This window comes from Cygnus olor, chromosome 10 (assembly GCF_009769625.2).
Source record: "Cygnus olor isolate bCygOlo1 chromosome 10, bCygOlo1.pri.v2, whole genome shotgun sequence".
Lineage (NCBI taxonomy): Eukaryota > Metazoa > Chordata > Aves > Anseriformes > Anatidae > Cygnus > Cygnus olor.
In genome coordinates, this window is record NC_049178.1 from 2075681 (window position 1) to 2103244 (window position 27564).

At 43.1% G+C, this 27564-nt stretch overlaps 1 protein-coding gene across 7 annotated transcripts in view; it reads left to right on the forward strand.

Moving 5' to 3' along the window:
* BICD2 (BICD cargo adaptor 2) overlaps positions 1-27564 on the forward strand; it is an 88440-nt gene that overhangs the window by 38884 nt on the left and 21992 nt on the right. For all 7 annotated transcript variants that reach the window (XM_040569147.1, XM_040569144.1, XM_040569145.1 and 4 more), the window contains exon 2: positions 7634-7846. In XM_040569147.1, the coding sequence (XP_040425081.1) occupies positions 7634-7846 (213 nt within the window). The remainder of the gene's footprint in view (positions 1-7633; positions 7847-27564) is intronic.

The following is a 27564-nucleotide window of genomic DNA, read 5'->3' on the forward strand; positions in this document are numbered from 1 at the left end:
GAATTTGTTATTACAAAAAATGTGCGATGCTTGTTGAAGCCATGAAAAACCTCTTTTATTTTGGTTCTGATTAGCAGAAAAAAATATGAGCTGAACTGGTGCTAAAATTTTGTAATTAAATTCAGAGTCTGACGGTGCAGAAACATGAACAAAAATGTGAGTAGCTTTTAGTGCTAATTATTCTTCTGATGCATATTAACATATCCTGATTAGTTTAATATTGATAATTAAAATGAAGTGGAGTTGCTAGGAGCAAAATTTGCGAATGTGGGATTTTCACTTGGGGGGAAGAGAATACCAGTATTACTTAGTGCCATTTGAAAACTGCTTGCAAGTGAAATTCTAGCTTGTATGTGACCTGGCTAGCTTTCTTGATGAGGAATGCTCTTCAGAATAAATTTGAGAGCCATATTTAGCCTCAGATTGCAGATGGGTTTACGCATAGCTTGTCAGAAAAGCTGCGGTCTGCACTTCAGCAGGCAGAGCTGTCCTGTGCAGGTGAAACTCCCCAAATCACAAAGCTGGGGCGAGGTGGGAACAGAGCATGAGATGATGCAGCAGTTGTCATCACTGGCCTGCTCTAGCGGGCTGGGTGGCTCAGTTAAAGCATTTCTTCTCTCATCTCTCTGTTGTGCCTATTTTTTGTTTTTACATGCGCTTTGGCATGAAATTTTAAGAGCAGCTAGTCCATCAGAGGAAGGAAGATAAGCTTCCTGTTGAGTGCTGGAGGGCAAAAGGGAATGGGCAAAGTGAGGCTCTGTGCCCTGTTAACACTGACTGCTTACAAGCACAGCATAGGTTTAGCTGTGCGATGGTAGGTTGTGGAGCTCAGACCTGTGAAAGATCAGCTGTTCCTTCTGTGTAACAAGGGGTTGCCATAATGAATCACAGCTGTCATCTGTTTAGTCCAGCATGGTTCCGCCAATCAACAGGATCCAGGGAAAAAAAAAGGCATTAGGAAGATGCAGACTGAAGCTACCAGCCTGAGGGCCTGAGGTGGCAATCCCTACTGATTAGAGACGTTCGTAAGCCACAGCGCCTGAACTTTAGTAACTTGTCCAAAATGCATTGACTTTTGCTTATGCACCTGTAAGTTGTTACTGTGTTTTGTATGCCAAAGTGTCTAATGTTTCATTGGTATTTTCATCTCAGTGATCAGATTTTGTCCTGTGACAGTGTGCTATAATTTACTTTAATGATTTTATTGAAATATTCTGCTTTTTCTTCTTTCTGTTAGGCACTTGGAAAAAGCAAATTTGTAGTTACTTCAGAAATGCACGTAACTTTCATTCCAACCTGGATATAAAGTGTTATTTATTCTACTGCAAGTACATTACTAGCATCTTGAGTCGCCTTCTGTTGGAGGATTTGTGGTTAAACTTTCACCTGAAGCTAGCATTTATTTTCCTTTGCAGTGATAGGTCTCTGAATTTCATTTTCCTAGATCCACTTTCAGTTACAGATAACTGACAGGACTTGAAGAATTGATCTTTGACTGTCTTTTTTTTTCTTCTTTTTGCTCTTTTGGTATCATACCCACTTTATGGAATAAGCTGGGAAATATCCTTAAAATTCAGTACCAAAAGCAAGAAATGTCTGCAAGAGGCTTAGCATTTTTATGCTGTTGATCTTATCCAGAGCTTATATACCAAATATTAATGTTGGCTGGAAATCTGTGATAAGCAGAGAGCCTGTAACTGTGTCTGCTTTCCTAGCTTTGTATTTATGCGAGTAAAAGTGATCTGACTGCTCAAGACAGCAAAATAACCAACAGTACAAAGAAGGTTCGTACAGAGGAGTTTGGGGAACAAAGAAACGTTGGGCAACTCTAGATTTATATGCTCAATAGTGGGGGAAATTAAGTCTTGGCCTCCAAAATATGTAATTTTGAAAACTGCAATACTAGCATTTTCAAAGAGTTTTGTCATCTCTGAACGAGCTGGAGCACGTAGGTGGTAGATGGTGTGCATTGTGTAATCCATGTCCATAAAGGTGGTGGTGGTGCCTTTTTTTTTTCCTTCCTTGAAAAACTAGGAATGAAGGAGGCAATACCCTGCCCATCAAAGAGGGGTGCCTGGGCCAGTTCCAGAAAGTCTTACAGATTTATTATGTGTTTACTTCAGTAGTAAGGTGATTTGGGGTCTTTTTTTCTTTTTTTGTCTTCCAACATTATTTTTGAGGTAAGTTGATTAGCAAAAACATGTCTTTTGTCCCTCTGCAAGCCTTGTTTGCATGTTGCAGCCTTATACTTCAGCTGAGAGAGTAAAGAAGGGAAACTAGATGTTACCAGTAAATGTGATTAAAATATAATATGCATCTGTGCTCTGTAGAGTACAGTGTGTGTGACTGCATGTGGGGCACCTAAAAAGTTAGCAGGTATTATAATGCAAAATAGATAACCCCACCACTGTTGGGACATCTGCCCACCAGCCTTATTTACCAACTTATAAGTCAGCGTGCTCCAAGGACTGCAGACAAGGTGGAGCTGTGCTTTGGGAAAAGAAAATTAAAAAAGGATGGTTAATTTAAATTATGCTTTCTCATCCTCTTTCTTTGCCCTTTTAACTGTTTTCATTTAAGGAAACAGAACCGCTATGTGGTATGAAAATTCGGTAGCATAAGCGTCATTAACTGGAAGACGTGTTACTGTCCTGGTCACCAAGGCGTCTGTCCCTCTCCTCCTGTGGATGAAGAGGAAAATTCTGAAAAAAAACTCAAAGCTTGGGTTTATTGAATGAAAGGTCAACACCCTTGAGATGCTGTGGAGGAGAAGTGTGATAACCTTCCTGAACGCCAGACAGAAGGAGGGTGTACTAAAATGGAGAGCTTGTCTCCCCAGCTCCAGTCTCAGCCTGCCCAGGTGACGTTGGGGCAATGCATGGGGTGTCCCAAGCTTCCTCCTGGGAGCTCTCTCAGTCAAGTTGCGCGGCTTGAGCACAGCGTTAAAGCCACTTAGAGGATGAAAATATCCTTAGCTGTTAGTATTAGGTCGGAGGTTGGACTCGATGATCTTGAGGTCTCTTCCAACCTAGAAATCTGTGTCTGTGTCTGTTCTTTATTTAGCTAGTGTTCATTCACAAGTGTTCAAAGCAATTTATACGTGGAGTTGCTTATGCTATGTGGTTAAGTCTTTTCTAGACCAAGAACCACATATTCAAGGAGAAAGCTGTATGCCTACTTCAGAGTGCGAAGGAGTAGCACACAGTTACACAAAGGACCGAAAGGTCATTTACCCTCCTGTGTGTGAGGAGGCATTAGTGAGCTCATTACTGCTGTCTGCAAATGATAGCCAAAGCACAGTACTTGGCTCTAGGCTACCTGGAGACTGGTTAGGCAAGTACTTGCAGCTCTTTGAAGATCGGACCTTTGTTTTTGGTGTCCGCCATGCTCCAGAATGGCCATTTTCCCTTTTGTTAATACTTAACTGTTTCTGTCTAGCAATCAAAGAATGCGAGATAATCTGACCAAAGAAAGAAAGTGTTCTTTCTTTTAAAGTCATTTTGACTTGTATATAAGGCTAAAGGCTTATACTAGCAAAACATTTTTGTATTTAATTTTGTTCAAGTTCTTCACATTGGTAACAAGCCGAAGAAGCACATTTTTGTCTGAGGGAGTCAAACTGCATGTGACTAGGATGACACATACTGTCCAGGCGTCAGTTTGTGTTGTGGAGCCCTGACTCCCATCAAGATTTTCTTCTCTCTTAATCCTTCAAATCATGTATTCTTTATAAGCAACTGTCTTCCTCTGCCTCCTTGTGTTTGTTTTTTAATCCTAACAGTGTTTCAGTATACCAGCAATTAGTATTAGTACAGAATTAGTGTGCAGTTTATCTTACAAAACTCCTTCACTGAAATATTTTTGTTTTCCGTTTTCTTGAGTGTTTACTTATGCACAGGAAGCTCCCCGTCATTTTGACGGAGGGAGATGTTACTTCTGCTCTTTGTTGCTCTGTAACATCTCCAGGGTTGTGGGTTGTTTTTTTTTTTTTTTTTTTTTTGGTGACTTCCCTTGGCAGTGCAACTGCTTTTAGCAGCTTTGGGGCTATTTCTTCTCCTTCCCATTCCTGCTCCTGTTCAGCCTGAGCTGAGCACTGGATGCAGACGGGTGCCGTGTTCCCCACGGTGCCTGGGGAAGGTGGGCTGAAGACCACATGTATGACGGGTGGGGAATGGCAGTTTTGGGCAGTTTCAGGTTGTGTTAAAACCTGAGGAGGGCTTTTTCCATCTCTTGTGCAGCTTTCTCTGAAGAAATAGATGGAAGCTACTTGTGCCTGTGTCAGCATAAATTGTTTCTTTGAGCACATTTAGCTGAGTAAATAGCAAAATAGTATTTTGGTTCATGAACTCTTGAACTCTATTTCTTTGTTTTCTATAATGTTAAAGCAAAAGTGGCTGGGCAGATGCTGGGCTTCTGCATGTGTGCAGGTTTATAGGCTTTATGCATGTCAGTAAAAAGTCGGTCTGCCTTTTTAATAGCTTGATTTAAAACAGACCTGGACTGTTTTACTCCATAGGAGGTAACTGCATTGCCCTGTAATTTTGGACAATTTTGTTCAAGTTAAATTTCCTGTTCCACGCAGGCTGTTACAATTATGAAAATGGCTGGTAACGGGAATGCATGGGGATTGGTTGGAGGTATGTACAAGAGAGATCACGGAGCATGGTTAAAAGGGAAGTAGTTTTTAACTATTCTCTTACAGACCCACCCAGACGGAGCTGTTCCAGGCTGCCTGCTCTGGTGACCATGTCTGTTACGAAGGTGCCCTGTATCTCGTGCAGTCTCAGTGCTAATGCCAGCCTCCTGACCCCAGGCAGTACTGCTGTCGAGCTAACGGTAGCTTCCTGCTGAAACTTCACAAGCTTCCTGGATGAGAGTAAATGACCACCTTGCTGCGCAGAAATAACCAGGGCCCACAAAAGTTATCATGGATAGGGCTGATTTCTGCAGCTGGTCCAAGGGAGCTGATGTCTGTAGCTCCCCTTTGGTTCGGATAGTCTTGCCATTCAGGACAAGGCATAATAAAAGGACATTTCTAAAATAGGAGTCCAGCTGTATTACAGCATGGAAAATCTTTCAAATGTAAAAGCGGTGATAGCTTACTGAACTTCATCTCTCCTTCACTGGGGAATAGAAGGAAGCATCTATAAACAGCAAATGACAGAGAGGAGAACAGAGTAACATACCTGCAAGTCTCGGAACAAAAGGTATTCTCTTTTATTAAAACATGTCAAACTTGTAAACTGACAACAACCCCCGTCATGTAAGAGTATAACTTAATATATGGAGCATACTGCTGTAGGATGTTTAGAGGCTAAAATTGCATAAAACCGTGAAAAATAAAGGGATATTTTACAAACATAGCTAAATGTTAATAGCTCTGCCAAATTTACGTTAAGCCTTCTGCTTCAAGGCTTAAGGCAATCCACACCTCTGGGAGATTATGGGGTTTCTTGTGCCTTTCTCTAAAGCATCTGCCGTTAGCCTTTATAGGGGACAGGATATTGGATTAAAAAAGAAGTCTCATCTGCTATGCCAGTTTGTGTGTTCACATAGTCACTGGCAATAGCGGCTTCTGGAAAATGATTAAATTCTCTTCATTGTTAGAGAGACCCAAGGCTTAGCATCTGGATTCAAAGTTCTAAGAGGAAATTAGTCATTATCCTCAATATTTTTTCTCCTTTAGAGAAATTGCTAAGTTACTTGCTTGAATCATGCTCAGACTCCGCCGTCTGGCTGATCAGATGTGGCTTTGAGTATCGAGAACCTTCAGCATGTCCTGCACGGGCATCCCACTGCCAACAGTGTGATGCCACCTCACTGGGCAAATGGGTGCTCAGAGTCGCTTTCTCTGTGCCATAATATTTGAAATAAATGTACGTCTGTAAGAGGTAGATGTTAATTCTTCATGGAAAAATGATAGTGTATTTCAGAAGGAGCGTGTATTTTTTTTTTCTATCCATTTAACATTTATGGAGATCTTAGGCATTAGGCTTTTAATCTGCTTTGCTGAAACTCATTTGACAAGGACTCGTGCAGATGGTGCTTTACTTTCTGTCTGAAATGTGACGTTTTTTAATTTCCCTTGGGCCATCTCAGTGAATCTGGCTAGAATTTCCTCAATGGATATTTGTCTCCCGCTTCTCTGATTTGCTCATCTGAAATAAAATTCAGTCTGATAGGAGCAGTAGGTGGGTGTCTTCCTCTGTAGGCAGAGCCGGCATCTTTGATCACCTGTTTCAGCCATTGTATATTTGGTGATTACTGTACCATGAATGTATCTGGGCTACTATACGGAAGTAAAAAATACTGAAATCTCCTTCTGTTCAAAACAGATTTTTTTTGTATGGATTGGCAGTATGTACTAGCTGAAAAGCTAGTAGAAGATGACTAGTTGAAAATGTAATGCATGTCTGAACAAGGAATTTTACAAGATGCTGATCTTGACCTGGCTGAATGTCTTGTGTTACTGGTGACTGTGGGAACCTGCTGTATGGACATTGGCATCCCAAAAGATGCTGTGGCGCTTGAAGGCTCCATACACATCTTGGGTTGGACTGTGTGGTACATGCAGTTGTAGCAATGTGAAGACAGCGTTCATTGATCACACTGACTTTGGTTTGTATGCCAGGCAAACTGTTACAAGTAGATACCTACTTAAATGTTAAACTGTTTGCTTTAGATCATTTCTTAGTGTAAGTCTAGCTGCTTGTTTGTTGAGCACTGATGTTAGAGTATTGCCTGGTAGAGTTTCAGACAAAATGAAAACCCCCAAGAAACAAGTAGTAGGAGGTTTTTTTGTTTGTTTAAAAAAAAAAAAGGAAAGAAAAAAAAAGGAAAGAAAGTCAGGTCTAAACAGATGCATGTTTTGCTGAAGAGGTTATACGTCTGACCTGCCTCTAACTCCCTTTGTTGGTGCACTGCTAGGGATAAAGTCAGCGAGAGCAGCCAGCAGAGCTGTTGGGTGAGCACATGCTGACCTACTTCAGCCAGGATGACCCAGGTTAGCTTAACCTGGTGGCAGAGCAGCTCTGTGAGCCTGCCCCGCTTCTGGCTGAAGTGGGTTAGCAGGTTTGAGGGGGCAGTAATCTCCAGCAATGAGCAGCCGAGCGTGGTGATAAGTGTCTCTGGCATAGCTGGATCAGGAAGAGTAGAAAAGAACAGGCTGCTGGTGCTAAATCTGTTTTCAGTGATGCAGTCGTTGAAGAAGTGGGTCTGACCCAGGTATGCAAAATGCATGCACAGAGAAGTTTCTGGTCATCTCATGATTGTCTTGCTGCAAGCCAGAGTCTTGCTTTAACAGCAGACTTGAGTTAACACATTGGTGTTCCCTTTTACAGAGGTTTTATAAACCCTTGTAGGGTTTATACGAAGTTCTACCAAAGTAACCTATGCATCTCAAAACACTGTTTGGGTGGATGCTGCACGTTACTTTCAAGAGCCCTGCGTTAGCAACTTGATAATATTTAAGGGTCTAATCCCAGGAGGGGAGGGTGTAGAAAAAAGTTGCTTTGTTTTGTATCAGAAAAACATGTTCTGAAAACAGGAAGAAAATAGTTCTAACTATTTAAAATGGAAGCTATTTATGCACAATTCTGGGTTTACTAACAGAAGGTCTTTCTGACTATCCTAGGCTTTTGGGCAGGCCCATACCAACCACAAGAAGGTAGCAGCAGATGGAGAGAGCAGAGAGGAGACCTTGATTCAGGAGTCGGCTACCAAGGAAGAGTACTACATGAAGAAGGTTATGGAGCTGCAGACAGAACTGAAGCAGCTCAGAAATGTCCTTGCCAACACCCAGTCTGAAAACGAACGCCTTAATTCTGTTGCACAGGAACTGAAAGAGGTAAGCAAAAGTGAACAATGCACATCACAACAGGTATCGTGGTTATGTTTTTTGTGCTATGTAACCACATTGAGAAATATTCTTGAGCTGCTCAATATCTGTTAATGCTGATAAATTTGGTTGTCTCCCACGTTAAATCCAGCTGAAGCTGTAATTCAGCAGTGTAGTAAATCCAGCTTTCCGATTCCATCCACTGAACCAGCCTGTCATGGCCACAGTGGTTCTGAACCAGTACAAATTCCCTCTTCCTTGTTCAAATACCTCCTAGTTCTGCAAAAAGTACCATATTGCATTCTAGGTCACTTGACAGAAATGTGACTGTGTGTCCAGGCCAGAGCAGTACTGCGGGTGCTGCACACTGGTGTCCTCAATCAGAGAACTACTGGCTTAAAAAGCAGATGGATCTGTTTAGGCCAAGCACAAAGAAGTTTAGGATGTACTTTTTCTGCCCTGCTCTCCATAGAGATTTTATTGCTGCAAAATATTTGGGGCATAGCTTCTCCTTCTTATACATTGCCAGTTGCTTCTTCCACAATTTTTATAAGGATGTGGGAGCACAACAAAACACTGAACTGCACAAAAGGAGTAACAATAAAGTTTGCCTTGTGTTTTTTCTCATGACGGTGATGGTTTTTACTTTTTCATAGGTTGCTTAACTTACTGTCTCAACGTAGCTTCCACTTTTTTTTGCTTTGGTATTGAAACTGCCTGTTTTTGATGAGAAATAATCACTGAGGAGTTGACTAAACAATATAATTACTTATGAAATCTGTAGCTCAGATTGTTTTAAGAGCTCAAACCATTGCTTAAATGTAGACTGAGTAAAAAGACTACAAAGACTGCAAACCACAGATGGATGTGGTAAAAAAGTCCCCAGTTATTACTCATGAGGTTTCTTGCACCTTCCTTTGAAGCATTATGTATTTGACTCTTCTGGCCCTGAAACAATCAACAAGCTGTCTCTGCCAGAAGGGAAGGTTATCTAAGAGCCCAGGTCTTAATCTTGGTGCATTTCACATGACCAAAACTGAAAATCACAAGTGTCTGAATTTACTTTAGGGGATTATAACAAATATGTGGATAATATTTGGTAGTGGAATTCACAAGGAGATGAAAAGCCTTATGTTGACTCTTTCTGGAAAGTGTAGGTTACTTCTGTGGAGAAGTGGGGTTCAATAGTACCTCATTTTGGGGTGCAACAGAAGTAGATTGGGGATGGGGGGGGGAACATGGGACTGTCACAGGTGATCAAACAAGCCAGGCTAGTTCACCTTTAATTTTGTGGGTCCTGGCTGAGGGATAATGGAGCTGGAATCAATCCATGTGCTCTTGCTTAGGCAAGCAACCAGTTGCTGCAAGCACACACACAATTCTTGTCTTTATTTCCTAACTTAAAAGAGAAGCTCCCCACCCAAGAAGTAGCAGCATTATGTCGGTAACGGATTCCAAGCGCTGCCCAAAGCGTGCTGATCGGCAGATTTCGATCCAGCTCGCTGAGTCACTGCAGTTGGAGGTGATTTTCCTTCTAGATACCGTCATATTTCAGCTACTCTGCCATATTTGCTTGGAGCTGCATATTCCTTTACAGAACGCTTGGATGAGCTGGTTTTAGTGTTCTTTCTTGTGCTTTGTCCTCCCACCTCACCCACTCAGCCTTGTGCACAAACATGCTTGCATACGGTGGAAGCTGTTCTGTCCTTTCCCCTGGCACCCTTTGAGAGCTGAGCGGCATGTGAGGAGGGAAAGTAGCTGATGTCAGGTTTCTTGTGAAGATTCTCATTTTTTAAAGCTTCTGTTGTTTTTTTTTTAAAGTGTTCTTCTGAAATGGGGAAGATAAAATTAGTTGCTTGAAAATAAATTGGTGGTGGTGGTCAACATTGTGTTTGATTCTAAACTTTGAAACTGAACTCAAAAAAAAAAACCAACGAAACAAAAAAACTGAATTCTATTTTTAAAATAAATAAATCAAAACCTGATGTGATAGATAATAACCCTTGCTGTTATGGGGGTTTCTCTGCAGGTGGCTTTGGCAGCCAGTGGTTACATATTGCTTTGTGTCATCTCAGTGTGTTCTTTCTTCTTGCCTTCCCTTTTTGGTCCGAGCTTTTTCTTCTGTTGACCATAAATTGTGGTGTGGTGAAGAGGGGAGGAGACAGAAGAGAAATAGCATGAAAGTTTTAGTGTGAAAATGAAAACATCTGGGCCAATTGACCATGTGTGTTTTGGGATTCTTCCTCTTAGGATGCCAATTAGTGTATTGCATTTTGCTTTGAATCACTTTTTAATCACCTATATCAAATGACAAAGGCACAGTGTGTGAACAGAGATATCAGGATTCTCCTGGCCCACAGAAAAATTCAAGCCAACATGACTTTCCTGAGAGACTTGGCTTTGCTGTAGTACAGCACATCAGAAAGCGGCAGAAATTCAAATAGCTGCTGTTTCACCACTGTTGTTGAGGTAAGTGGAAACAGGAGGATGTGCACAAGCCTTCTGTGATGATTTATAGATAAATAGCAAATGAGTCTGGAAATATTCTGTGAGAGAAATCAAGAACATTGTGGCTATTGTAAACCAGTGAGCAAGATGAGTGCTGCGGCTTTCCCCAGCCCCTGCAGCCATGCTTAGCCTGGGTCTCGTGGTAGAAGTTTCTTGTTGACATTGGTCCAAGGAAATTCTGTGTCTCCTTTGCTGTGAAGAATGCTTCTGTAGTCCAGCGGCAGAAAGTGTTGGGCTGAAGGTGGAATATGATCTACTGTTTTATACCACAGAGACATAGTGGAAATTCCTTCCTCGGGTTTTTCTGACTGCTGATGAAAGAAAAACTACAGCGGCTCTTCTCCATTATGTTGTAGAGAGTGTTTATAGATGGGTCTATCCTTTATAATGTGTGTTCTGGAAGTTCTGTCTTACTGCCTGTCCGGAGACCTGACTTGCAAGATGGCTGGGGAAACAGGAAACTTTACTTCTATTGCAACTCTTCTGGACTTAATCCAGGCAAGGGGGGGATGTGAAAAATGCTTGATAATGTGTAATGTGTAATGCATCCTCTGGCTGTGAAGAGGTCTTCTGTCAAAACTAAAAGGAAGTGGTGGTGGTGGTTTAGAAGTGCTGGGGGAGGGCAGAAAAGGCAGGAAACTAACGGGGCTGAATCTCAGCTTTACTTCTAGCAGATGTTTGCTAGTAAGGGCTGGTTGTGAAAGTTTCTATCTGCTCTTTCATAGCTAACTGGAAGGATACAGAATTTCATTGTTATGGGGGCTTTTTGTGAAAAAATCTCTTTAGACCTTCGTAGTAGCATGGGGAAGGCTGAAGGAACCATGCAGCAGCTCTTCTCGAGCTGTTTCTGGCCGTAGCAGTGGTTATGGAATGAAACCAGACGTTGACCTGGATCAGCTGGAAGTGTGTTTGGGATGCTGTCATTCCTTTCAGGTCTCCTCAGGACACTTGCAGAAAAGTGAGCTGTTTTTGGAAGGAGACGTGACATTCGGTATGGCTGTAGTTGCTGTAGCAGACACAAGTGGTTCTGACACTTTCTGTTGAATTATCTAACTTGGCCTGTTGAGACAGGTCGGCAGAGCAATTACAGATTATGAGTTTTACTGCTGTCATTAGCTAGCTCAGCAGCTCCCATGTCCTGGAAAAGTCGCTAGAAGGAGTAATTGCTCCTGAGTAATTGCTAATTACCATGCCTTTTGATCTTCTCTCATTTCTGCTGCATTTTAGTGGCACCAAAACAGATTTCATAGGTGACTGATTTGGTTGTTAAATCATGAGGTAGCCGTGCCCACATATAAAGAAGCTGAAAAATAAATGAGCAATTTTTTCCCAGGGAAGTAAAAGGTGATCTGATTATGTAAACTAAAGGAGGAGATATATTTTAATCTGTGTTTTTAAGTATTAATTGAGAATAAAAATAGCTAACAAAACGAACAATGTAAATGTACTACATAGCATGTTTTACAAAACACAACGTAGGTATGATTTTATTCTTTCAAGCCTATAAAACATAAGCTATTTTTCTGAAGTTGGTTTTAAAGACACTTTGTTTTTCATTGTCGTGCAATATCTGTCATTTTTCCTGAATGCGCTTTACCCATCACTTTGACACGCGTTTTCTTGTTAACCTGTACTGCGCAGTTCTCTGGCTGTGCTATGCACAGGGGACCATCTCCCTCTTTTTTTCTTCCTATTGCTAGTGGCAATTCTCTCACACTTCCTTTGCTCCTTATAGGAGTTGTGGAGAGACTCCCAAAGCTCAGTCCACAGAGGGGTGATATTTTTGCGTGAGTACCTATTTTCAAAGATGGTGCTTCCTTCCTGGGAACAGAGCGCTGGAGTGCAGAGAAAGATAACAGACTTTGTATTATTCTTAAGCATTAAAAAAAAAAAAAAAAAAAAAAGAATAGCCTGGAGCAATTAAGGCTCTGTCGTTCACCGAGGTGTGAGACCATTAGGGCATTGCTGATGAACTTCTTGACTTTCTTCTCTACGCCCTTTGTGGTCATGTGCTGGCTCCTTATGCTACCCGTGCAGCGCAGTGCAGCTTTCTCTCATTCTGGGCAGCGTGTGAAACCTGCCTGTTCTTGCTTCATTCTGTGGCTGAGCAGCATTTCCCATGGGATGCAGCTGGAGAGTGGCTTGCAGCCCCACAGCCTCCCAGACACCCTGCCAGAGGAGGCTGGTAGGGGTTTTCAGGACTGTGTAGAACACCAACAAGCAAGCAATCATGTATCCTGGTTTTATTTTCTTCTGAGGTGGGTGAGGGGTTAGCCCCCCCCCCAAAAAAAAAAAAGAAACAGAATACCCAGAACTTCATAGAGATCTGTCCATTTTATTCCTCCATCCTGTTCACTTTTCTCATCTGAGGGGTCAGTCATGAGTTTGTTTTTTCAGAGTCTCAAGTGACTCTAACAACCCTCATGCTCTGGTCGGATCTTTTTGATAACTTCCTTAACTAAGTTTACAGTTTATGCAGTTCACACGTGCTCCCAAAGCAAACCTAACAAACTCACCGCCCAGCCCCGAGATCTTGCTTCTTCAGTGAAGACCTAGAGCTTGGTCTGCGGTTGTTTCCTAAAGCTCTGTCGATAGATCCAAACTCTGTGGATCCCTGACTATTTCACTGAAGAGACCACAAACAATCTCCAGCACTGTGATTAGAAGAGCTTCGCGTGGAAGCTGATCTTCAGTCACGGGAAACATCAGATGCGTTGTGTTAGATCAGGTCAGTTTGATCATTGCTGCCTTCTGCTCACAGAAACCTACCTGTTCGCAGCCATCTCGCCCTGTCCTTAGACACAGCGATATTACAGATGCATTCATCAGCTTTCTGTGGCCTTGCAATTAAAACGTGTGAGCAGAGGTGGAAGAGACATTGCAGGAAAACCCAGGACATAGCCCGTTCCCAGTATTTGACTGTTTTAATTGCTAGCAAGTGTTTATTTTCAGGAGCCAGTGTTTTCACCACGGTAGGCCGCTGTTTGTTAGACGTGACCCTATCTGCTCTGAGCAATGCTGGCTGACACTTCTATAAATACACGGTAATCTCATTGTTGAAGTTCTCCAGGTTTCCTTAAGAACTTTCCTTAACATCATCAGTGGAGGAGGAGGATTCTTAAAGTCACGATAACACTTTTCTTTCCCACTAGGATTTATAGCTGAAATGCTGGACAGTCTTTTGCGTTGCTTTCTGTTCTTCCCTCTTGAACCCGCTGACAGCCCGTGGAGGAAAATGGTACAAGAGAACTCCCCTGCTGCCAAGGAAGGAAAGCTTCCGTTTTCTGGGTTCCCTAAAAGCTGCATCATGAGCCATGCCTGAAGAATTCGTTGGTTTTATTATAGCAGAGAATACAGGGAAACAACATTTTACTGTGCTCTAAATTATAGACTGTGCACTACTGCGAAGTGGCCAAACGTAACGTGTGCCCAAGCAGTTCATTACAATGCATTACAGATTTGTTGAGGTCCTATGTAGTTGTCTAGTCTGATACATATGTCTGTATCAGATCAACAGAGCTCTTTCTTCCCTTCTTAAATAAATGGAGGAAGGTGGAATTGGGTTTTTAATGCAAGCAAATCATAAAAAAAAAAAAAGTGTTACTGCCTTAATATTTCTGGGTACATTGGAAAGTGCTAAGAAACTAGAGGTAGTGATAATCATATAGCAAAATATTCTTATACAACGTTTCTGTACATGCATGGTATAAAGTCAGGGAATAGCTTAGGGAAGGGAAAGTGCTGAAAGATTCTTTGTCTTTTCTGATAGGAATCTTGGAAAAGAAGAGAACAAACAGCTGATACCTAGAGTTCTTTCTTTCCAGACAGAAAGGTCACTAATGGAGTAGGATATGCAGGTCACCAAAGGCACGGAGATGAGACCCACAAGAGGGAAGCACTGCGGCAGAGCAAGCAGAGGCAGGTGGGACCAGCTGTGCACTCACTTTGGTCAAAAATACAGGAAAACCAACTCAGGCAAGAGCTGAGTGCTTGACATGAGCTTTTATAAAACCAGATTGCAGGGTGGTCATCTGTGGGGAAAAGGTTGTTTTGTAAATGTTAAAAAGCAGACAGTTCCCCTGCCTGGTGGGCTGCGAAGGGTGACCTTGTGAGGGTCACTGCTGTCATGCTGTGATTGTGTTGGTGCCCTTTCAGTCCATAGGAATGGCTGCAGGGTTGGTTTGCACATCACTTATTTCTGTTCCCATATGCTTTGTAGGCAAGACTGCAGGGGGGAAGGTGCATTCACACATTGCTTTTTTTCATCCTGAAAGCATTTGGAATCTGATGCATCTCCATCAAGGATCCTGTAACAAGGATCCCTTAACTTGTAATGGAAAAGCCTCTGAGCACTAAGGCTCCTGCAAAGCTCACTTCTTACCTGGGGCTGTCAGGTCCCTTCTGGGCCCAGACATAATGCTCCAAAGAATAAACTGGGGCAGCATATAGAAGACATTCCTTGATTTGTTGCTGGGTTTTAGAACTGTGCAAACAGAAACACATTTAAATAATGTTAAAATGTGCTGACTTACCTCTGAAGTGAATAACATAGCTGGAAATCAGCTGCTGAACATGGTCCTAACGTAAGGGCAGCTGTTTGCAAAGAGGTGATGCTCCACTTCTAAAAGCAAAAGCAGCGATGCTTCCTTGAAGGAACTTTAACCCATCAAACACAGTGGGCAGTACTGGATTTCTTCTTTTCTAATGTGCTGAGAGAATTAAAAGGGTCACAGTGTGGTTGGTTTGTTTGTTTGTTTTTCCCACCCCTCTCCCTCTGAGGCTGCAGCCCTGGCAGGGCTGTGTGGGCAGGGGGCTGCGGTGGTCGCCCAGCTTTTGTCGGGTGCCGGCAGCTCAGGGGCGGTGGCAGCGGTGCAATTGCAGCACGCTGCTGCACCCCGCCTCAGCACGCTGCGGATGGCAGCTGTTTGCATCCCACCTTTTTATGTTCAGTGAAGTTGATTTTCATATTGACAGCTTCCTCTTTTTCAAATAATTGAGAATTGAGTATTTTTACAAACGGGAGCTGTGCATATCATTCGTATCCATTTGAAACAATAAAAAAAAAAAATCCAGAGAAGAGGAATTGTGGTGGAAATCCAGTTGGTGTGCTTTGCACGTATTCAAGGAGGCATCTGCTCGTGATTCCTCTATTGTTGTTGTGCACTGATATATTCAGAGGAAAGATGTTAACAACAGCGTTTCTCTGGCAGTAATGGCTGCTGCCTAGAGACTTGGTGTCCAAAAATGAATCGATGCTGAAATCGGGGAGTTGGAAGTCACCCTCTGAACACTATATTTTCAGATTCCAGGTTTTAAAGAAACATTAACATAGACTCTTGTTCTTCTAACACTATAAAACTCTGTAGATAAGCTTTTTACAGTTTCACTTAGCAGTTAAGATTCCAGGGTAGTCTATTGTTTGGGAATTAACCTGGTAGCAGGCTTGCTGGGGGATCTTTTCATTGTTCTGTTTTAATTAAATTGCTACGTGCCCATCAGTGCTGCAGGAATAGCAGGCTGAGCCCTGCTCGTTAGCTGTGGCTGCTCCTGACCTTCCTTATGACCTTGGGTCTGCCCCGGGCTTCTGACCAGAATCAGCAGTGGAGGGAGAAAGTCTCTTGTACACAGCTGTAATCTTTTAACAGATCTGAAATCAATATGCACAATTGCAGGAGTAGCTGGAAACGCTCCAATCAGTGAAACAATGGCTTGAAGTTGCTTTACAAACCGTTAATTAAAGAGGTTGGTTCTTTTTTTTTTCCATGCGAGTGAAAACTTCTGCTGGGGTTTGGTGGTGATGTGATTTCAGGATGCAGAACTAGGGAGATGGCTTTGTTTCGCCTGTACTTGGCACTGCCTCTGTTACTGTAGGTGGCCCTTGGCAATGTTTCTAAGCAAGGCTTGTTTGGGTCAGATTGGCTCTTTTTGAAAATAGGAAAGAGCGTTTATTACACTGAGCCTCAAAGCAGTACTGTAGTATGTATGCTTGGGGGAAAAAAAAATCCTTGGTTTCATCTAGGAGTTTTGCAGCTGATAGACTGACTCAGGGCTGTATCCTGAGATTTATTTTCAAGTCACATACGGTTGGTTGTAAGAACATCACTCGTGACAAAACATTCAGGCAGAAGCACAAAGAGCCAACCAGGGGCTGTGTCTACAGTACTAGAAATAACACTGCTGTGATGCTGCTGCTCCAGAAACTGTATCAAATCCTCTTCTTTCTTTTTTTTTACCCTATGTTTTGGTTTCCAACATCAGTTTTGATGTACTTAATTTCTTGATACTCCTCTTTCACCTTTTTAGGTGAAAAAAGTTTGGGGTGGTAATATTGCACCTGTTTCCCAAGCTGAAATGGGTGTGTGGAGGAGCAGATTTTTAAGTGACATTGACTAGTATTCTCTCCCTCTGTTTCATTAATGAGTGTAGCTAACTCATTAACCCCTACTACTTTTTGATTGCCAACTGGGAGGTGTCTTCTGCTGTTTTTAAAGGCTGCGAATGAGAGAAGTCTGGGGACAGGGGACGTGAGCATTGCCCTGAGGCAAAGCTACCTGCCCTGTGTGTGTCAGACCACCATTGCTCTGAGCTGTTTCTGGGGCAGACAGGGCTGAAGGGGAAATACTGAACAGAGGAACCAAGTGTGGAGTAGTCTCATGCAATGAAATCCAAGCTGCTTCTGTGTGGGGTAGGTAGCTCAGGTCTGGAAGCAGGACATGTATCCTTCGTTTTCCATATCTGGGTTATCCCAGCCCTTCTTTGCTGCAGAAATTGAAAAGATGGCTGATTTCAACCTGATAAATAAGTGCTTTGGATCTGGTTTTTGAGAATAGCTCAGGAAGATCATGGCGTTACAGTTGTGTGGCCATTGTGAAGCAGCAGCTCCAGGAGCAGCATTTGCTAGGACAACTTACGGGTTACTAGCAATGCAATTGGCAGTCAGCACAGGCACAGACAACTGCTTCTGAGAATGGGGTGCCGCCACGTGTGCTGTCACAGTATTTTGATTTAAAATAGACGTTCCAGTAAGGCAGAATGTAGGTGTTGCTCTTTTTGTGTCTTAAAGTGTGTTCTGGTGGTTATTCTCACAGAGATGTTTGATCTTTACAGTGTCACACCCATTTGAGTTCCTCTGCTGCTCGGACAAAAGCTCTTGTGGGAGGAAAAGCTAGCGTGAGGTCAACGAACATAGCTTTGTTCGTGGCTAAGAGGCTCTTCTCATTTGCTGCCACAAGTTTTGTCTACATGTAGACTTTTATGCAGTGTAATCTTACTGTGATTTATCAAAACAGTTCTTAGGAAAATAATCCTTTTTATAGAAAGGGCAGTATATTGCTCCTACGTGGCCATTGATTTTTTCTTCCTTTAGGAAAATATAGGTCATTGACCATACAACAAGCACAGAGCATACGATTTGAGTGCAGGTTGGTTATCAGCAAAACAGTATCTTGCTAATTATGGGGGATAAAATTTCAGCATACTGTGTTGTGCTGGTCCATCCAAAGCATGACCTGAAAGGCTTAAATACATTCAGAATAACTGCCCCAGTGGTGTTTTGAGCTTTCTGAAGCCGCTTGTTAGCCGTAAGGTAACAGTTGAGAGGGATGAAGGAAATCTCTGGAAAGAGCATTTAGTCATTGTTTGATGAAGGTCCAATTGCTGCGTCCCCACATCTGTTTATTTCTCTAAAATATAAGCTAGCTGTGACATGCTGTTTGAAGTTCAACTGGGAACAGGGAAGGAGACTTCATAATTTAGTCATGTGAAGTAATTGTATTAAGTCATCAGAATGTTATTAAAGTCTGCCCTGCTGGTAAACAAGACTGCTGAAAGAAAATCTGAGCTGCTTGTCCACAGTTTGTCACTTGGAAATTAAAAATGCAGGCTGTGATGCGGCAGCAGTGAAGGTTATGCTCAATGTTGTCCTTGTGTTTCACCTGCTTTCATTTAATCCTTCCTTTTCGCCAGAGGTTCTGCCTTTGGTTTAATGCAAGTAATACACAGCAAGTTCATATTTAAAAAAAAAAAAAAAAAAGCACTAGACATGTTCATGCATTCTCTGCAAGTCAGTGTGTTGCATGTGGAGTTTTATTGGCAAATGTTGGTGGTATATCTAAAACCAAACGAAATACACAAAACCCAATAATGAAGCCCCAATACTTTGGACTGGGAATGCTGAGTGATCCCAGTTCAGCAACATTAACCACGCTGGAGCCTGACCAAGCTTTGACCACCACAGCAAGGGTTAGAAACTCTTCCTGCAGCCAGATAAAGACCATGCCTGAAGCCTGGTAGGACTTGGCCATTAGCACATTCTGCTCAGGAAAAAGAAGGTCTAAGAAAACTTTTTTTTAACCAGAATCAGCTTACTGTATCCATCAGTGGCATAGTTCCCTAAAGCTGCTGAGTACTTGAGTATTTCTGACTGCCCTGGAGAGCAGAGGGAAGGCTGCTGCTTCTGAGGCATGGGGTGTAGCCTCTATATTTCACCCAGCATCCTTAAGGCCTCCATAGGTATTGTGTGGTATTACTGCATCGTCCTTTATTTCATGGTGTTTTCTATAGAGAAGTATCACTTCCATAATCCACATGAGCAAAATCATATTACCTCTGCTGCTTATAAGGTGGTATTGTTAGTTTAGATAAATAACTCCTTTGGAGTTTACTTAATTAAAGTTGTTTGGAGTAGTGACGGAGCTCTAAGCTAGTGGTTTTGAGGTGATAGTATCTCAGTAGGATTATCTAATGTAAAGTAAGCACTTTCCACATGTAGCAGCTGTGGCACCTTGTGAAAATAGGTCACTAATACAGGGAGTATAAATTTAGCCCAAGCTTTTATCTCATGCTTTACGTATAAATTAGCTACGGCGAAATTAAGACAATAGGAGACCTCTAGTCTTTTTGATATCTGTATTAACTTCAACATTTTGTCAATATTCTTTTAATTGTGAATTGTTTTAAGTCTGACAGATCTGTGGTATCTAGTGCTGAAGTCCCATAAAGTTGTTTCTGGTGTGGTGCTGCAGCATGTTATTGTTACTCTGCCTGATAGTGTCACTGTTGGAAACAGTTAATGAAACTGTAAAATAGGGCTTTCTTACTAGAGTAAGAATTATGAGTAAGAAAATAAATGAGCTTCCAACAGAGCTTGTAACAGAGGAGGGCAGGCTTAATTAACAGGAGAAACTTGTACTTCAGATTATTGAAAATAAGTGGTCTGTGGACATTTCTGGTGAAACAAGCTTAATGGGGTTGCAGGACACGGCGGCAGAGTCGTGCAGCTCTGAACTGCGGGCATGAAGCATGGTATGGAGCAGGCCTCGGTATTGCTGAAATACGAGTGTTTTGGTCAGTGATTATCACTGATTAACAGAGGATGATAAAATCAAAAAGCAGAAACAACAACAAGACCTTGATCAGGCAGTGCAGGTGGAGCACACTTGCCTGCTTCCTGGGGGCCCTTCTGGCACCCGTTTAGGGCCAGGGCTGGGTGGGTTTGCTGGGGGAACTGCCGCAGTAGGCTCAGGAGGCAGGCTGTGTCTGCACCTACCCAAAGTCTCTGTTCTCATCTGGCTGTTGGAAATATTCCAACAGCATAGTTGCTTTGGAGAAGAGTCATCTCTTACTGAAACTAGAGCTGAAGGCCAATTTCTAGGTAGGGAAACTTGTCTGTTTTGAGTTTGAGGAATTACTGCATTGGCTTACTTGTGCATGACTGGTAAGAGAGTTGCTTAACCAGGTTGGTTTATTGACTCTCTTAACCTGGTGTGTTAGAGGAGTACAGATTTTATGCCTTAGATGGGAAATGAAACCCTGAGAGCTTTTGGTGGTCTGAAATCAGTTTCAGCAGGTTAGTGTTTCAAAGTTTGTTTTGTGGTCTCCTGTACTGTTATGCCTTAGAGTCACCAGGGCCTTTCCACACAGAACAGTATCTTACTCTTGGGTTTTATTCTGTTTTCTGTTAAGGAGTGCTGATATAGTGGTTGATTGTGCTTATTAGCTTTCAATAATTAGTTTCAATTAGAAATACAAAAGCAGTACGTTCAATATCACAATATATGTTTTTTTAAAAATGAAATGATTTAGAGCTACTATGTAGGATGCAGCTTTAGTACTATGTTATTCCCCTGAATGTGGGCTGTTAGACAAAAAAAGCAGAAGATGCAGAGTAGTTTTTTCTGTGTTCCTTATGTAAGCCCGGCTGGCTTGTTCATTTTTGTTTTCCTGGAAGTGTTCCTTATCTATCCCATCCCTTGCTAGCTTGCATCCCCAGGGAGACTGCTGCAGTGCTGCCCCAGAGCTGTGTCAGAGCTTGAGCTCAGACATGACCGAGCTGTGTCTGTGTTCAGCTGTCCCTGTGCCCTCCCAGACCTTGGGGAATGATGGACAAGCCACTGAACACAGCGGGCAGTTGTCTCAGTTACCGGGCTCCTTTCTTCCTTCCCCTTTCAGCGTGAGGAAGGCTAGCTGAAGCTGCCTCAAGCTTGTGTGTGAGCATCCGAAAATACGAGCCCAAGCATGCAGAAAAACCCTTCCAAGCCTGTTAGCCACAAGCAGGCTGCAGGCCGATGAGCGCGGCTGCCACTCGGCCTTGCCCGCTCTGGGGGCTGCTGGCAGTGGGGCTGCTGCCCCGGCGGTGTCAGGCTGTGCCTCTGCACACTCTGTCGGTTCCCCTGTCCCTCAGCTTTCCTTTAGGAGCTCTGTACCGTGTGGGGGAGAGTCACAGTCCCAGCTGATGATTAAAGGCCAAGGCTTCTGGTTATGTCAACAAACTGAAGTGATAGACTGCACCATGACTGTGAGGGTTACCTGGACTCGTGTCCCTAGGCCTGTTCCTGTAGGAAATCCTAACCTTTTGGGTGGTTTGGTTGTCAGGGGTTTGCTAATACTCACATAAGATGGCAGCCTGGCCCCAGCTGCAGTGAGTAATGTTTCCCTTGACTTGAATGCTGGCAGTGACCAGTAGACAGCTGTGGGCCCTGCTCTGAATATTTGCACTTTCCAGCTCTCCCAAGCTGTGTTTTGAAGTAACAGGGGTTATGCTAGTTAAGGCTGCTCTGATTCAGCTTAAATACAGTAATTGTACGGAGGCTAAAGCGCTCTTTCTCTGTGGACCCTGAAAACACCCCCTCGTCACAGGAAGAAGGGAAGGTGACAACCGCTGGTGACTGAAGAAATTGCGACACTAATTGCTTGGCGCTGCCTTGGTCAGCAGTGACGCTTCTTAGAGCTGGGCTCGGCTCCACTAGCCCTTCTGGAGGGAAAAGACAGCTACCTAAAGTTTACTGGCAGGCTTTGGAAGGGTTAAACGTGTTCTTTGTGGCAGCGAAGGATATGGAAAGCTGCCAAGCATTTAGATTTGAGATTGGAAAAGCAGCTGGAGTTTAACTGCTCTTAGCAAGCAATTCAGAGCAGGAAGGGGGAGACTGTAATAACAACGTTACCCAGGGCCACTCGTAACACTGTCATTAAGTTTGGGTCAGCCTTTCTGTCCTGGCCCCCAGGCCGGGCTGGGGCCCACCCGCCGCAGATGTTGACGCTCCCCGCTACCCTGACAGGGGCAGGGCTCCGGGCTGGATCGAGTGCTGGAACGGGTCGGGAGCAAACACCACGTTAAGCAAATAAACTTGTGCATTGTAGCAAGGCCTGATGTCTAAGTAGTTATGAGGGATTCGTATGGCTCCTGGAGACGCTGCGGTAACCGAGTCTCAGCTCAGGTCTCTCTAATATTGCACGGAAAAGAAATCCATGGCAGTGCATTTCTTGGTGTTGCAGTAAACCCATCCCTAATGTCACAGCTTCACAAAGCTTTTTGTTCAGTGGTTTGCAACAAAATAAATCTTGAGCTGTGTGTGTTAATGCTGGGCACCACCCTACTAATCACAGCTAAAGAAAGTCTGAGACATCTGTACACAGTGAAATGCTTCATCATGGGGTAGGTGGTTGGTTATGAGAGGACAAGTTTTAGAAAATAGAAAAAATGAATAAAAAAAACTCATCACCACAGGTGTTTGTACACATCTGCTACTGAAGTTTCAGTGTAGCTGTGTGTCTTCTGTTAATGCTTCAGAGCTATTGAAAGCATTATGAACAAGGTATGACAAACGGATAGTATGTTATTTTCTCCTCTTCCTATGGAAGGATAAATGTGTTGTGAGTTAGTTCCCTGCCATCCCTGATTTTTGTTCACTACAGGATATTTGTCACAGAGTTCAGCCTGACTGTGCTTGGGAAGACTGTGCATGTCTTGTGTGATTTAGAGCTCTTCAGAGCTTGTCTCCTAGTCCAATAAAATAAAACAGCAAAATCTACTAGGAAGGAGAAATCAGATTCAGTCACCAAAGTGGCTCCCAACGCATAAAATATAAAATAGACATCTGGCCCAAGTGTAGTAAAACCTCAAAAGAGGTGAGGTTTTGTTGTGGGTTTTTTTTGGTAAGCTCTCTTAATGTTAGTTGCAGAACGACCCAAAAAAGCAACACAGGTGTTCCCAGCACTGTGTTTGGGAGGCTCATGTCATGCCACTGAGCTGTGTGGCTGGCAGAGCTGCCTCAGTGGCGTCTGATTGCGGTTCACATTCCTGCAAGACCACTGCTGACTTAGAGTTTCTCGGGTACTTTTGACTGCAGATACCACTGCATATTATTTTTCACTGTTCACAGAGTAAAATAATATTTCAGAGAGGCACCTGGGAAGTGAGCCTTTGAGTGGGATATGGGTCATCTCTCTTGTTTTTTTTTCTCAGTAATTTTTTCGTTATGAAATGGGATTAAAGCTTGACTTAACTTCTGAAAACACACAAAATACTATTTGTTCTGCTTCTGAGTGACTACAACGTTCCACCTTCCTCTTTCCTCCCCTATTTGTATCAACCTCTGTCTGCAGCCACACCAAAGCTTAGGAAGTCCAGCAGCTTTTCAGCAGATAGATGGTGTCATGGCATGACTTGGAATAAAAGAGTGGAGAAGTCTAAACTACAAGTTTAACGTAATATCTGTTTTTCTCCAGTGGGCTTGTGAGAACAAGTCACCAAAACCATTTTCTATAAATTCTTGAAAACAGTGACTTTCTCTACTGGCTGTGGTCTGTCTTTTGCAATATTTCTTTTGAACATGTCTGTGTCATAAAACACTTTTGAGAGCATCTTAATTTTTCTGGCAGTGTTTGGAGAAGAGGACAAGGGTTCTGGATACAATTACAAAAAAAGGAGCATTTGTATCCAGACGATTGTCTATTTCTCTTTCTCATGTGTAGTGCCCAGGAGGGATGTCTGTGGCTTATAAATTGAATAAAAGTATAACTGCTATCATAAGTATGTACCAGTAAGTGGATGACTATAGCACGTCAGTGAGAATAGTCTGAATGGTTGAACAAATGTCCTGAGGAACAAAAGTTTGGGGCTGTAGTTATGTTTTGTGTGTATGTTTTATGAAATATATTTTCCTGCATGTAGAACAAGAACATGAAAAATGAGCAAGGAAATAATGATAAAGCTCTGAAGGAAAATACTTAAACTTATCTTTGTCTTCTGTCAAAAGGCTTTAAAAAAATGGGGTGGGGGCACATAGAATGTGAAGAAACCATATATGCTGCCCTTATGCGCATATACGCATAGAAGTGGCATGTACACTAACCTGCATGGCTACATGTGGTTAGCAGTGGGCCTGTGAATCAGTGAGGAATGCCTGCAGCACCTCATGTTACCGTCCTCCGGAGCTCCAGGTAGCTGAGCGCTGGGCCCATAGGCGAGAGGCAGCATGAGGGGGTCATGCCCACAACCATCTCCCATCTCCAGGCTTTTGCTGCACGTGAGATGCTGCTGTGGGCTGCGCCTGCTTCTCAGGATCTTCCATTTCCCTGCTTTCAATGTGTGGGGAGAGTGTGTATGTTATGATATAGTCCAAATTTTGAACAGGGATTGTGTGGGAAATACACATGCTTCTCTTCCCAGCTTGCAGTCGCCCCAGCCATGGTGCCTTCACACTGTTGGCATGTTCTCTTCACACCAGGGCTTACGTACTGAAAAGCTGCTTCTCCCAGCCTCTGGTCACACTGTGGTTCAGACCTTGAGTTCTTAATTTCACCATTGGTACTTGAGGTGTATTGAGGTTGGCTCTTCTGGGATGACAGCTGTGAGTATGAAAGCGATGTTCAGAAGGGCACTTATTGAAATGCCTCCTTCAAAAAGCTGCTGACAAAGAAGGCGCTGAGTTACATAAATGTCCGGGGATTATTATTCCCAATTTTCATGATGATATTTAATAAAATCGCTAAGAGATGTTTTATTTTCTTCTTCCAATAACAACAGAATATGTGCTAGTTGCTATCCATTCTGACTACACTGCATTTCTTCCAGAGGGGTTGCATCCTTTTTTGTGAACCCTTTCCACGAAGAACTCAAGGGAATGATCATATCTAGAAATATTTATTGCACAAAGCCTTGAATCTAATCCTAGAACTAGTAATAAGTTTGGGCAAACTAAGCTTTGACTCTTGATGATAATGACAGGTAAATTTAGGTGTGAGCATGTTTATTACAGCAAGGAACTTGAGCTCATCCACAGCCTCAGGAACTCGTGGAGTTAAGTGCAACCCAGCATCGGGCTAGTGATGGTAGAGCATCGCCTGCAAGACCAGCCTCTGGCTGCTGCTGGAGGCTGAATGATGCCCAGAGCTGTGCAATAACCATAACACAGGGGGAATCAGCTACCTGAGATTTTTTTGCAATAAATTTACTTCTCATGCTTAGATTATACATGTTGTTATATCGTAGGGTGCGCTAGAAAACCAGGTGCTACGGAGCAGGCTTTGGGCAGTGTGAAGGGAAGTAGTTAGGTTTTGATACGCAGACAAAGCCGATTCAAACCAATCCTTTGTTCGTGGCTGAGGAAATCCATGTATTTCTAGCACCTGTGCTGCTAAAAGGCGCCCCTTTCAGGACTCTTCTGAGGCAAAGCTCAGAGGAAAAAAGTGCTTCAGACAAACTTTGTAGCAGCAGGGTCACAGTGGCCTGTGGCCTTAGGTGAAATCACTCCAGAATGTCGTTTTCGTGATCTGTACTTTCCTGGACAGGATGGATGGGAGGCTTCTGTGTAGGGTGAATATTCTCTGGGTGAAGGACTTGAGGGGCTTTGTCAGGTAGGCAAATGCTCAACAGGGTGTTGTGGCCATTGATCCTTCCCATAGTGGTAAGGATGCTTTGTAAATGCCCTGTGATTTCCTTAGGGTGGAGATGCGACTTTCCATATAGCTGAGAGCCCAGCCAAGCACGTCCTTGTCTTCCAGCGCCCTCTTCTCTCCTAACCTTGGTGTTATTTGGGGCAGAGGAGGAAGGAAGAAACCTCTAAGGTGCTGAAGCATCAAGAAATACTAAAATCACAGAAAGGTTCTGGTTCGAACTTATCTGTGGGTCAGCTCACCATTTTGTGCGCTTTAGCCACGTGAAACAACTCGTGAGAACGTCTGAAATGTACATGTGTCTGTCTTTAAATACATGAATACTATTTTGGGTGGGGATAATACAAAAATCTGTTTGAGAAAGGAGGCAGTGGCTTTTCTTTTCCACAAAAAAAAACATGACATTTGGTCATTTGTATGAAATAGCATGGTGCCCATTTAGCCTTGCAGCTTGCAAGCACACACGTCTATCTGACAGGAAAATGCTAAGAGCTAGCTGAAGGTACTGTTTGCTATCCAGCCAATAAATCTAGGTTATATCTTCCTTCTCCGGCCAGGAAACAAAGGAGCTATTTTTAAATCTGCCCTTCCTGTGCACATTGAAATAGTGATTTTTTTTTTAATGCGCTAGACAGAGCATGACAATACTTTCACATTAAATAATGAGCTCTTAGTGTTACTCTGAATTAAATAGACAGGATTGGACAGAAACCCTTCTTTCTCCAAAAAAGAAGGGCTTCAATGATTTTTCCAGGCGCCGACCTCTGTAAAGATTAGGTCATCTGTGGACAAACAGCAGCAAAGCAACCTGAATGGTGTTTGGGGGCAGAAGGGGAGAGAAGCACCCCCGCAGCTTGGTGGGAGGTCTCCTCTTGTGTTTCTGACTCGGAAATGGGGAGAATTGCAGGGAAGAGCTCCTAATTTCTATGGAGCTTGGACTGATGCAAGAGCCTTTATGGTCTTAGCTGTTAAACAGGTGGGATTATCTGGCTGGAGGCTCTCTCTGCTGAAGGTGAGAGGTCTCGGTGCAGTCCTTACGAAGAGAAAGTTAGGACCTGATTTCGTGTCAGCCTGCAGCCTTCAGCTACCGCCGCGTGTCGTTCCCGTAGCTCTGAGTTTGTGCAAAGACGGAGCCGGTACTTGACTGGGGAAATGTGTTTTGAAGCTTCAGGAGAGTTTAGATATTCTTTAGTTTCTTGGACGAAAGTGCTATTGAAACAGCATTAACTGGATAAACAGTTACAGAGCTTCAGTTCTAAAACTGGGGTATATGTTAAAGGTTTTATTAGACTGCAGCTTTTTTGCTTTGGCTAGTAGCTGAATGAATCTGCCAGGTAGCTTCCAAGTGGAGTCACAAGATGCATCTTAGCCTAGGCTTGGCTTTGCAGTAACTTGCTCTAACCTCAAAGCCAAAACCATCTATACAGAAGGCAGGGAGAATCCCCCAAGCTCTGACACTGGGCTCGGCGTTGCTGTAGTTAAGAACCAGCAGAGAAGAGTGGTGCTCGCTTGGCTCATGGGGTGTAGCAACTTTTCGTCTGCGTTACTGTACCACAGCGTCTCGTTTCAGTGATGAATGTTTGGTTTTGCTTCTCAGTGCACTGGGAAGCAGTGCTTTCTTCTTCACAGCTAGAAATAACAGACAAGTTTATATAGCCTAATGCCTGTCAGGGGAGGCAGCTATCTTTTACATTAAGTTCTTACAGTTGCAGGTGTTTCTGAGTTGGTGTTCAGAATGTGCCAGGTGCAAGTCCTGGCATATGCTCCCTCCAAAACCACGTCCTTTATCTCTCAGCTCTCCGTACGTGCCTGTTGATACCTGTGGTGTATTATTTCTCTGTACTCCTGCTGTACACTCACGAGACGACTCAGACCTTACTTTACTCAATTCTAGGTAGTGCTGCTGACATTTTTGTTTCTAACAATACAGAGAAAAACTCAAATTCCCTTAGTAATGTACCTGAGGATGAAGCCTTTTTGTCTATGCTGCTTCGTAGATGAAAACAGAAATAAGATCGTGTCACCTGAATAGCTGAGTAGATAGG